The 12,164-nt window shown below is 48.3% G+C and overlaps 1 protein-coding gene across 1 annotated transcript in view; it reads left to right on the forward strand.

Moving 5' to 3' along the window:
* PPARGC1B (PPARG coactivator 1 beta) overlaps positions 1-12,164 on the forward strand; it is a 101,202-nt gene that overhangs the window by 61,983 nt on the left and 27,055 nt on the right. The window contains exon 2 of the mRNA XM_037801661.1: positions 11,862-12,035. Within this exon, the coding sequence (XP_037657589.1) occupies positions 11,862-12,035 (174 nt within the window). The remainder of the gene's footprint in view (positions 1-11,861; positions 12,036-12,164) is intronic.

The following is a 12,164-nucleotide window of genomic DNA, read 5'->3' on the forward strand; positions in this document are numbered from 1 at the left end:
TGTATGAATAATGGATGTGTGTGTGTGTGTGTGTATGATGTATGCAAAATATAATGCCTCAGTATTTCTCATATGTAAGAAAGAAATTGGGCTTTTTATTGTTTGTTTTTTGCCAAGCACCTAATGCTGAATTCACTTAGGTTAAATAGGAATATGGTGGATGGGTCGTCACTGTATGGGCTTTGGTTAATAAGAATGGAAAGCCTAATTAACTCTCACGTAATCCCTCCCGCTTCAAAGCCCAGGGCCAAGGCTGGGGCTGTGTGTGTGTGTGGGGGGGGGGGGCAGAGATAGTGAAGGGGGTTCCCCAGGGAGCCCAGCGTGGGAACCACAGGACCAGATGGGCTGCCAGGCCCCTCCCGGCTCCCACACTGTGCAGCAGCAGGGGCAGCTGTGGCTTGAGTGTTGCTGAGTCATCTCTCCCTCGGTCGAGTCGGGTGCTGGCTGAAAAGCCCAGGCTGGTGTGTTGGTGCCAGGTCCCCATTCTGAATGCTTGAGGAGCTGTCCACCAGGGCCCCAGCTTGCTGGAAAGGGGATTCCTCAGCTGCCCACCCGACGTTCCCCTCCCTGCTAAGGACCCCCAGGAGCCTGCCACTTTAGGGGTCCCGTCCTAGGTGGGAGTGCCACCCACAGACTCCCTGGCACGGCAGCAAGGCAGCAGCCAACCCCTGGCAGCCTTGGGCTTAAAGATGTGAGCTGGCACCTTGCTGGCCTGTGGAGCATGACCTTTCCTCAAATGCCACGAAGGGGCTGCGTGACCTTCACTGTCCTGCCAGGACCCTCTTTCTGCCCGCAGGGTTATTTATAACAGCGTAGCAGGCAAAAGGGCCTCTCAGCCGAGCCCTGGCCCAGCCCCCACGGTGTCTCCTGCCAGCCAGAGCAAGAGACAGAAGCAGAAGCTGAGAACATGGACCCTGCAAGACCGCAGAGAATGCTGCCAGCCACCTGACACACGAGGACGGCTGGAACATGCCAGTCCCTCCTCCCCCAACCTGGGCCTATTCAGATTTTGAGGAAACCCCACAAAATGAGACAGGGAAGGAAAGCAGTTGCAAGTTCACACTGGCTGCAGCTCGACTAGATTGTCAGTGGTGGTTGTCCTTTCACCTGTGTGGAGCGAGCACACTTCCCAGGGCTGGCTGTGCCTTCCTTTCCATTCAGGAAAGGGATCCGATGCGAGGGGGTGCCCTGATTGGAGGGAGAGCCACAAATCTCTCTTTTTTTTAAGCAAAAGCTGTTCACTTAGCGAAGGTCACTCCTTTCATTATAAATAGGACAAGTGTTTTGCAGCTTACCTCAAAACTGAATGCCACCCACCACTATCTCGGGCCACTCACTGCTTTTGAGAAAAATGTAATAACAGTTCCTCACATGTGGACAGTGCTTTACAGTTTCTGCAAACACTTTCCTGTTGAAAATATCCCACTGGGTAGGGCTGGGGCCATTCTACAGCAGTGGGGGGTGTGGGGTAGTATTGGCCCCATTGTAGGGATGTGGAAACTGAGGTTCCGTAAAGTGACGTGGTAAAATATGATTTCTCTTGATAACTGAGTGTTTTTTATTAAATTCAATTTTATTGAGATATATTCTGTACCATACAGTCATCCATGGTGTACAATCAGCTGTTCACAGTACCATCATATAGTTATGCCTTCATCACCCCAGTTTATTTTTGATCCCTTTCCTTACACCAGAAAGAATCAGAATAAGAAATAAAAGTAAAAAAAGAACACCCAAATCATCCCCCCCATCCTACCCTATTTTTTCATTCAGTCTTTGTCCCCGTTCTTCTACTTATCCATCCATACACTGGATAAAAGGGAGTGCAGTCCACAGGGTTTTCACAATCACACTGTCACCCTTTGTAAGCTACAGTGTTATACAATTGTCTTCAAGAGTCAAGGTTCCTGGATTGGAGTTTGATAATTTCAGGTATTTACTTCTAGCTGTTTCAATACATTAAAACCTAAAAAGTGGATAACTGAGTTTTTTGGCCCCCAAGGTGAGTGCCGCCCTTGCCTCACCCCAATCCCAGCCCTGATTCTACCTCCCAGTTTCCGTGTGCTCTCCTGGGACAGGTGACTCCATGTCCCCCTCCCCTGGTCCCCAGGCCTGGAGGTCCTCGAAGCTGAGGCCTTTCAGCCACTCCTGTGAGTGTTGAGAGAGCAGCTGAGGGTGGCATTTGATCCCTGCAGTCTATTTTTGTGCCTGCCCTTCAGCGACTGATAAAATGTTGCTCTTGTTGGAGCTGATGTGATGAAATGGTGAATGTTGATGTCAGGTGGTTTTTGTGATCATATATCTTCATTCCTGGCCTCGCAGAGGAGCCTGGGACCAGGAAAGAAAATGAGCTCTCGGTGGTTTTGTCCCCACAGAGTTTGATAAAACTAGAAATCATTATCTGGGAACCAAGGCTGCCAGTCAATTTGGCATTGTCTTGTGGGCCGTATGGGAAAAATTCACATGTTGAGTTCTTTTGGTTTTGTGCACCGCTCTTTACAATTTGCAAGGCACTTCCCCATTTATTATCTCATTTTATTTATTGAACCCATCTTTCTTAAGCAGCTACTATGTCCTGGCACTTGTGATGCATCAGGGAAAAAGACAGACCCAGCCCCCTGCTCATATGGCCCTCCTCCTTGGGGAAGGCACCAGTGAACAAGTAAAGCTAAAAATGGGGAAACTGCCGGAAAATGAAAAGTTCAGTTTGAGAGAAGTATTACAACAGGGTGATGAGTAAGAGAGATACGAGGTGACCACTCAGGAAAGGCCCATCTGAGGAGGGACATTTAATCTGAGATGAGGGTGATAAGGGGGAAGGAGTCCTGGGAAGGTGAGGGAGGAAGAAAGCGTTCCAGGCAGGGGGAGCTGCCAGCGCGAGGCCCTGAGGTGGAAACTCAAGCCCTACAACATTTCCAAGAGGGAAGCTGGCCTCCGGAGATGCGCAGATGCAAAGAGGTCAAGAGACTCCCTGTAATTAGCAGGTTGCCAGCCAGGTCCAGATCTGCCTCAGTGAGGAGCATAAACCTGGTGCATCACCTCCAGTTTACTAAGTGCTTTTACTGCCACTGTCATTTGAATTCAAGAGGCCCTTGAATTCAAGTGCGTGAAATTGACTGCAATCGCAAGCAAACACAGTGTATGCATTACACTGCCCCTGAAATATCTGGCACTCATATCACAGCATATACTTCGATCTTTCATTGTTTTTTTACAAAAATCTTCCTGGCCCTGGAACATCCTGTGTCTGTTGGGAGCAGCTGGGATCTCTGCTGCGGTAGGTGGGGGGCACGGGAGGTAGCTGAGGGTGCCTCCTGAGACCCAAGTGCAGAGAGGGAGTCTGGGCTCTGCACAGGCGCGTGCCAGCACATCCAAGGGCTGCTCCCCCCAGCCCCCCTACCCGCAGGTAATCTCATCTGAGCACAGCAACAAGATCTCGAATGAGGGGTTCTTGAAGGCACCAGGGAGTGTGAAAGAAGATCGGTGAGGAAGATAACACCTGCCCCAGGAGACTTTCTCTTCTTTCTTTCCCTTCCCTTTTAAAGGGAGAAGGACCTAACTCAGAGCTCAGACATAACTCAGCTGATGAGGGAGCGGCCTGTCAGTTTGAAAGGAACTTTGGACGTAGGAGATGAGGGTTCTCAGTGTGTGTCTTGGCATCTTGAGTCACTCCCTGTTGCCTCCCTCTGAGCCTCAATTTCTTTCTCTGTAAAATAAGCGATTGCAATCTAAAAGTGTTTCTACAATTACTTCCCGTGTCCAAACTCCTGGGTTTGTTTCACAGTAGTCTGTCAAAAGGCATTATTTCCAGTGCTATGGAGACTGGAACCCGTGTCAACAGTCACCTTCTTATCTGATGAGAATGGAACCTGTACCTGTGTTAGCTGGGAGAGGAATTCCTTGGAAAAAGGAAGCACAAAATCATAAAACAAATATATAACAACATTATCTTTTAAATGGAGTCACAGGACACATACATTCATTTTTTCAGTCTTTTGCTACAGGACTATTTGTTGGTGGCGTGGTGATTAAAAGTCCACACAATCTTTCCTGCTTGGCTCACATCCATGGTGCCAGGGCTACAGCATCCAGTTTGGGGATCTATTAAACTGGCTCAAGAACTTAGACTCTTGTAAAGCCACCTAGATTCTTGGAAATTTCTCCTCTTCTACCATTGTCCCACCCACGCGTAATTTAACAGCAATGTTTTTAGCAGCTCAACTTTATTGAATCCACAGCATTTGACTTAGTTTTCATTAAAATCTATTCTTTTGAACTCATGTTTTTTCTGTTTATGGACTATTTAATTTTATTTTGTGATTATAGTAACCCATAGGTTTGGAAAGAATCACAACCACCTCCTGGTAAACAGCTCAGCTGGTGGGAGCAGAAGAGAGTGGCCACCCAGAGAGGGGCAGACAGCTGGGAGCTGCAGGTGCCTTGGGCATTTGTAAGGAGCATTGTTGTAGGAGGAGATGGAAAGGGCTGATTGCCCTGGCAGGTTGGTTAGGGGGAGGCTGGTTAGGGGCGCTTCTGTCATACCAAAGGCCTGAGAGAGCCTGGTTAGGACTAGGTTTGGTTGCAAGTAATCGAAACCCCCTAAAATGGCAAGAAGTTCAGCAAGCTATGAGTTGAGTGCTCTCTCTCATCCTGAGAAGATGTCCCAGGGCTGGTTTGGCATGTCACAGGATCAGGGACCCTGACTTCCACCTTTCCATTGCCTTCCCTACCATGCAAAGCTTCCTGGACCTGGGGCCAGCCACGAAGGGCCAAGCATCTCTGAGGTTGTGCTCACTTGTTGGGCAGATCTGGGGCCAGGCGTTTCCTTATGGAAAGGGACCTGAATGCTAGGTTGAGGTGCTGAGCCCTTGAGCGACTTGGTGGGAAGCCCTTTCGTTGGCCTAGTTTATCATGGAGTTCATGGAGCTCTGTTCTTTTAGGCCATCCTCTGGTATTTTCACTGGGCTCAGAGCCCCTCTTTCAACTGATGATAAGAAGAATTTCTGTGGGGACCAAGATCAGCTACTGTTCTCCTAGAAGCCTCTTTAGGAATTTTGTCCTAATTTGGAAGACAGTGGGAATTTTTTTTTTTTTTCCAAACAGAAGAGGGATGAATTAGTCATGACTTTTTCATTGATAGATGTCAGAAACTCCAACTGGAATGAAATCTAGAAGGGGAATGTATTGGCTCATACAACTGCAGAGTTCAAGGAATAGCTGGCTTCAGGCACAGTTGGATCCAAGTATTTAAATTATTTTATGGGGACTCCATCTCTCTCCATTGTTTGGCTCTTTGTTGCCTTTACTGGCTTTATTCTCAGGCAGACTCTTTCCAGGTGGTGGCATAGATGGCCACCAGCCTCTCCAGAGTTACATGCAACCAGTTGGGCCACCTTGTCCAAACACTCCAGCAAACTTTTGATCACTCTGACCCACCCACAAACCAATGTAACCAGTTGTTGTGGCCGTTGGAGGAAGCACTTCAACTGGCTGACCTATGAATGCAGGGGAGGGGAGGCCACCCCAAAGGAAAATCAGTGGGCTGCCACCCAGGGGGAAAGGGATGTGTCGGGGGGAAAGGGATGTGTGGGAGGCAATGGCTTTGTGGGGACTTCATGTGCATTTCCCTCACTTCCTTCCTAGAAGGCAAGCAGAGGGAAGGATCCTAGGTCTAGACCGGACCAGTTCCAGCTGTTAGCACTGGCTGTTGAGAAGGCTCAGCAGGAAGTAGGCCATGACCTGTTAGAGGTTAGAAAACAGGGGAGGGTGACCCTAGTGTCATGTACCCGGCATCTTAGCAGAAGTCATTTCAGGTCTGGACATTCCTGACAGCAATTTAAAAGGGAAGACTTGCCTCCAACTATCAAATACAACTTCTTTCCAGAGGAGGAGGCTCCATACTGGGGTGGGGCAGTACTTACGGTGTTCAAGATGGCATTGACAGGAGGGAAGTCTGGCTTGGGTGGTGGGCCTGACCCCCCCGCTCTCCCTGGGCAGGCCTAGAGAGAGCCAGGGTGGTCTGGCTGGCGGGGCGAGGTCTAGTCACCAACCAAAACCCTGAACATTCATAACACTGGGATCAGATAGCTATTCAAGGTTGAAGGAAAACAGGATTGGGAGAGGCAGCAGGTTTCGGACTGACGGGGTAGGTCAGAAACAAGTTCGTGAAGCATTGACCCTCCTAGACCTGCGGTTTTCCAGTTGGTCAAATGGGGCTGCTGACCACGGACTCCCTCCTGCATCTTGGGAAGGTACCAAGGAGACCGTAGCTGTGACTGTCCCCTGGGAACCATAAAGCGTCATATCCTTAACCACTATGCCAGTTTGGATGTATTATGTCCCCCAAAACGCCATTATCTTTGATGCAGTCTTGTGGGGGCAGACGTATTAGTGTTGATTAGATTGGAATCCTTTGATTGAGTGTTTCCATGGAGATGTGACTCAATCAACTGTGAGTGAAATGTTTGATTGGATAATTTCCATGGAGGTGTTACCCTGCCCATTCAGGGTGGGTGTTAATTGGATCACTGGAGTCGTATAAAGGAGTTCACAGACAGAAGGACTCCAGAGCAACTGAGAGTGACATTTTGAAGAAGAGCTGCAGCTGAGACAGACATTTTGAAGACGGCTGTTGGAAGCTGACGCAGACATTTTGGAGAATGCCATTTTGAAATGCAACCTGGGAGCAAGCAGACGCCAGCCACGTGCCTTCCCAGCTAACAGAGGTTTTCCAGATGCCAATGGACTTTCTCCAGTAATGGTACCCTATTGTTGATGCCTTACCTTGGACACTTTATGACCTTCAGACTGTAACTGTGTAACCAAATAAACCCCCTTTACAAAAGCTAATCCATTTCTGGTATTTTGCATAACGGCAGCATTAGCAAACCAGAACAACCACCATTCATGGGGTATCTGACACTCCCAACTTATGTTACTTATCTACATAAGGACTCTGGGAGGTAGGGATTATTTATTGTCCCCATTTTGTCAGTAGAAACTGAGGCTCCAAAAGTTATATCCTTGTCCCAAAGGATTATGTTAGTGACAAAGCCAGGGCCCAGGACTCTGTCCATTATCTAGGCCTCATCCCTTTTAGGACAGTCCTTCTCTCTGCACCTTTGTTTCCTCTTCTATTAATTCATTCATTAGTTCATTTGTTTATTTAGTCATAAAATGCTGAGTTCTATGTAAATATTTCCCAAAAACCTACATGGACATGGCATCTCAGAAAGTATATGCAGAATGATATCAATCAGATGCTTGAGCAGGAGGGGTCCATAAAATCTGCCTAGCTTCATGTTCTCTTTTACACAGAGGGAAGTGAGAACTGGACAAGCCCAGGACCCAAGCTCCGTCACTGCAACACCGTATCCAGGCTTCCTTCCACTCAGCAGTTCTGAGAATCTGCTCTGAGCTGGGCACTAAGCTAGGAGATTTGCTGATTGTAGCCAGGAAAGTGGAGCCACTAATTTTTCCTGAAGATGCTTTCTTTCTTTAGCAGAAAATCGATTTCCAGCAAGATACACAGGCTTCCAGTGAAGCCACTTATGTGAGTCTCGATGAAACCCCATTGATCCACACCCATGGTCATTTATCTCCACGGCCTTGGGCAGCCACAGCCCTTTTAGATAAGGGTGTGGTGTTGCTGGAGGAATGGGCACAAAAGGCCTGGCACCCAGAGGGGGTGTGAGTAGACATAGTGAGGTGCCAGGGAGGCCCATCCACATGAGGCCGGTGCATGGCACAGCTCATATGGCCCCAGACCTGGCCTCGCTTGGCCCACAGACTTGCCGTGTGACTTGGTTCTTTCCCAGCCCTTGTCTGAAGCTCTATTTCCCCATTCCCGTAAATGGGAATAAACGGTCTCAGCTGTTCCTTCCCACTTTAAGGAGCAGGATGGTAGGCGATGGTTGAGAGCACAGGCTCTGTAGGGGGAGAGAGAGACTTGGGTTTGAAACCTAGCTTCACCTTTCTGGAACCCTAGACATCTGACTTGATCTCTCTGAGTTTCCTGATTAATACCATGGGAAAAATAACAGCTACCCAGCAGGGTTGTTTTAAGACTAATAAGAGGATGCATAGCAGGCACTCAGTATGGCCCCTGGCATACAGTAAGCACTCAATAAGTGGTGGCAATTAGGTCCTTTGCCAGACCTGTAGAAGGAGGATGAAACAGAAAAGTTGGCCTCAATTCAGACCTTTCAAAGAGAACTGGGTCATCAGAAGCACCCCTTCAGAAGCCTCTCTAAATATGGAGAAGGCCAGAGAACTCACTTTTAGTGCAGTGCGTAATGGTTTTTAGCTAGAGAGTGGTCTTAGGCCTAATTGACAAAGCTGCAAGGTTGAGCCTTATTTTATGTGCAGCATACACTTTGAGTACGTTGGGCGGCTATGGGTACTCAATAGGTGTAATAGTCGTGGCCATTTTATGGACATTTTGTAGAGAAGGTGGGATGGTTTTGTGGGAGAGACACTCACTGTCCGATGCTGGGCTACCCTCCTTGGGCCTTGGTTTCCACATCTGTCAAATGAAGGAGCTAGAATAATTAAGTCAGGGGTTCTTAGGCTGGGTCAATGGAGGCCTAGAAGTTGAGGATAAATTTCATGTGCATACATGGTGTTTTTGGAAGAGTGTCCATAGCTTTTGTTGGTTCTTGAAGGGGCCTCCGATCCCCCTAGTTGCCACAGTGACTGATCTGAATGACCTCTCAGGGCTGCAAGTTCCTGGCTGGTCTGGGACTCTGGGACTCTTGATTTAAAAATTGTTTCTAAGCCCCAAGAAGTGAGTCCTATGGAGTTGGCTGCTCTGAGCTGCTTGGATTGGGACAGTATGGGGAAGGTCAGGGGACATATGGAAAGAGCTCCCCCAGAGAGCTTATGACTGGTGCTTTGCTGGCCTGGGAGGCCCCAGCTGCCAGCACCCTCGTGTCTCTGCTTTGGGACCTCCCTCCTGCTCCATGGGCCCCAGGTGGTGTTAGAGTGGTGCCTCCCCAGTCTCGTGCCTGCCCCTCTGCTGGATGGCTAAACGGCCTAACTCATCTCCCTGCTTCTCACTCCTCCCACCCATCACACTTAGAGCCAAACCCAAATCCTGTCCAATTCCCACCTGATCCACCCCACCTGCCTCTGATGGCACCCCACCCCTACCCCTTTGCTCGGTGCATGGAAGGCTCCAGGCTCCAGGCTCCAGGCTCAGCACACTTGGGCTTTGCTTTTACTGGTCCCTCTGCCTGACACTCTTCCCCACCTCTTCCATCACTGACTCCTCCTGCAGGCCTCCTCCTCCAGGTCAGCTCTTCCAGGTCTGACATCCCCACCTAAGATTGATTCCCCTGCGTTCCCCTCCACTGGTGTACCTGGTTTATTTCCTTCATAGCAGGAACACAATCTGTAATAAAGCATTTATGTTTCCTTACTTGTTTTGTTTGTTTCCCTCACTGAGATGTCCACTCATGGCAGAAGGGGGACTGAGTCTTATGTGTTATATACTTAGGCACCTATCACAGTGCCTGGCTCATAGTAGCTTTTAATAAATGCTTGAGTGGCTAAAATTCAATGACTGACAATATCAAGTGTTGTCAAGGACATGGAGCAACTAGAATGCTCATCCAGCTGATGGAAGTGTGAAACAGTACCACCACTTTTGAGAACAGTTTCATAGTTTTTATAAATTATACATACACTTACCAGCAATGCCACACCTCAGTGTTTTACCCAAAAGAAATAGCAACATACAAAGTCATGTACACAAATATTGCAAACTTATTCGTAATGGCCCAAACCAGAAAGAAACCAGTTGTCTATCCAGAACAAGCAAAAACTGCCGCATCCCCACAGTCTGACCAGGCAGGAGGAGAGAGACACTCCCAAGAGGCAGCTGAGAGAATCCCTCTGAGTGTTCCCTGAAGTGGTGGCAGTTGAAGGTGTTGGATTAGTAGTAGGGGTATTGGACAGGTGGGGCCATGAGAGGTGGGTAACAGGCTTGTTTGGGGATGGGTTCCCTTGGGGACCCAGGGTTTACAGCAACACCTGTGTTGTCCTCGCCTTCAGACTCCCCAACTAGGTTCCAATGTATTTGTTCAGCTCTTCTCTCTAGGTAGTCATAGCTTATAATCAATGCATTTTATTTACTTGATATTTGTTTATGCCATGCCTCCACTCTCCACTGTCCCACCATGTAAGCTCCAAGAGGGCAGGGTTTTTGTTTGTTTCACCCCTGGCTGGAGCTCAGTGCCCAGCACAGTGCATCTGGCTTAGAGTGACGCTTGGTATTTGTGGTCGTTGAATGGGCAGGTAGGGGAGGTACTCGAGGTGGGGTGGGGGGCAGGGGGTCTTGTTCCTGAGGAAACCTGGCATGGTGCTGCTGGTGCAGCTGGCAGGACTCCTACAAAACGCCGATTAAGACATTTGACCCAAATTCGGATAAAAGTCTTTTTCCTGTGTCAAATGGAGCTAATAATATACAGGTATTCATAATTTATGAGGTCTAGTAAGTGGGAACAATTAAAGAAAAGGCCTGGGCAAAACCTATTTCTCTTTTAAGTGTCACATGGACTGCATTTTGTTCTCTAAGGCAATTCCCACCCCTCTCTGCCAGCCATGAAACAGTTTATTGTTATTATTATTGTTAGCTGTCATTAGTTAGCTGCCATTCGTTGAGCACTTACTGGGCCAGGCTATAACATTGCCTCATTTAAGCTGCACAGTAACTATCCAAAGCAAGTGATGTTGTCCCCATTTTACAGATGAGGCCCTTGAGCTTCAGAGGGGTGATGGGTTTTGCCCAGGGTCTCACAGCTGGTGATGGGGATGATAATTCAGGTCGTGAGACCCTAACTTAGGAGCCAGGTAAGAACCTGAGGGCCTCAGCTTTAGCAGGTCTGGGGTAGGGCCTGGGAATTTGCATTTCTGACAAGTTTCCAGGTGGTGCAGATGCTGCAGGTACTGGGACCATAGTTTGAGAAGCAATGATTCGGACGATGCTGTTGACAGAGTCCCCTGTGACTCCTTCTACCCCACCCCAACTTTGTCACCAGTCAGTGGGTGTATAAGCTGCCAGGCCTTTTCCTGTGCTTTTGCATGCATATTATTATAAATAGAGAAATGATTTTCTTTCATTCTCTTTACGCATGTGCAATAATGTTCTATATACTGAAATTCCACAGCTTGGTTTTTCATTTAACATGTCTTGGAGAGCACAGAGCTCTGCCTCATTCTTTTCAGCAGCCCAGTAGTATTTCATAAAATGCGTGGGTTATAGTTTTATTTACCCGTTGTCTTATTAATGGGTGATCTTCCACATTTTAGCCATTGCAAACAGCACTTCAATGAATATTTCTGTAAAATCTCTAGAACATGGATTAGTTTCTCTAGAACATAATATAATCCCTCAGTAATGTCAACCATTATTGCTGGTGTTTTTTGTTTTTTTTTTTTTTCTGTTTCATTATTAATATAGAGATTTTTGCCTTTGGGAAACTTGCTTTTAGGTGGAGGCAGTTATGTAAAGGAGTAACTATATATACAAAATAGTCCTGGTAAGAGAATATAGTTGCCATATGGGCAGGGCCTTGAGGGATGTGTAGGAGTGCAGATAAGGAGGGGAGAGAGCAGCAAGGGGGTTTGTATTGCCAGAGCCTGACATAGCTTTGTGACTTGGTAGGTTCAACAATTTGCAGCTTGACTAAAGAGAAGGAGAGAAGGGAGTGCATCTTTACATTCCTTGGTTGTGCTACAGAGTTGTGTCTTGACCAAGGGCAGCCGCAGATCTGTGCTGGCAGTGTTATGAGGCAGTGGACCCTTGCTCGAGTCTAGCCAAGCTCAGCTCTGACCTGCTTCCTTCTTTCCTGTCTCCCCAGGTTGGAGGGTCTGAGGAGGAGCAACTCTGTGCTGACTTTCCCGAGCTCGACCTCTCCCAGCTGGATACCAGTGACTTTGACTCGGCCACCTGCTTCGAGGAGCTGCAGTGGTGCCCGGAGAACGCTGAGAGTGAGCCTAGTCAGTACAGCCCCAACGCCTCTGAGCTCTTCCAGGTATGCCCTCCCAGGTCTCACCACCCCCTGCCCGCCATGCCTCTCTCTGCCCCTAATAGCCCAGCTCTACCCCATGCCACCTTCTTCTGTACTTGCCCATGAGAAGAAGCCCCTCACCCTCCAAAGTTC

The sequence above is a fragment of the Choloepus didactylus genome, chromosome 13 (genome assembly GCF_015220235.1).
Source record: "Choloepus didactylus isolate mChoDid1 chromosome 13, mChoDid1.pri, whole genome shotgun sequence".
Lineage (NCBI taxonomy): Eukaryota > Metazoa > Chordata > Mammalia > Pilosa > Megalonychidae > Choloepus > Choloepus didactylus.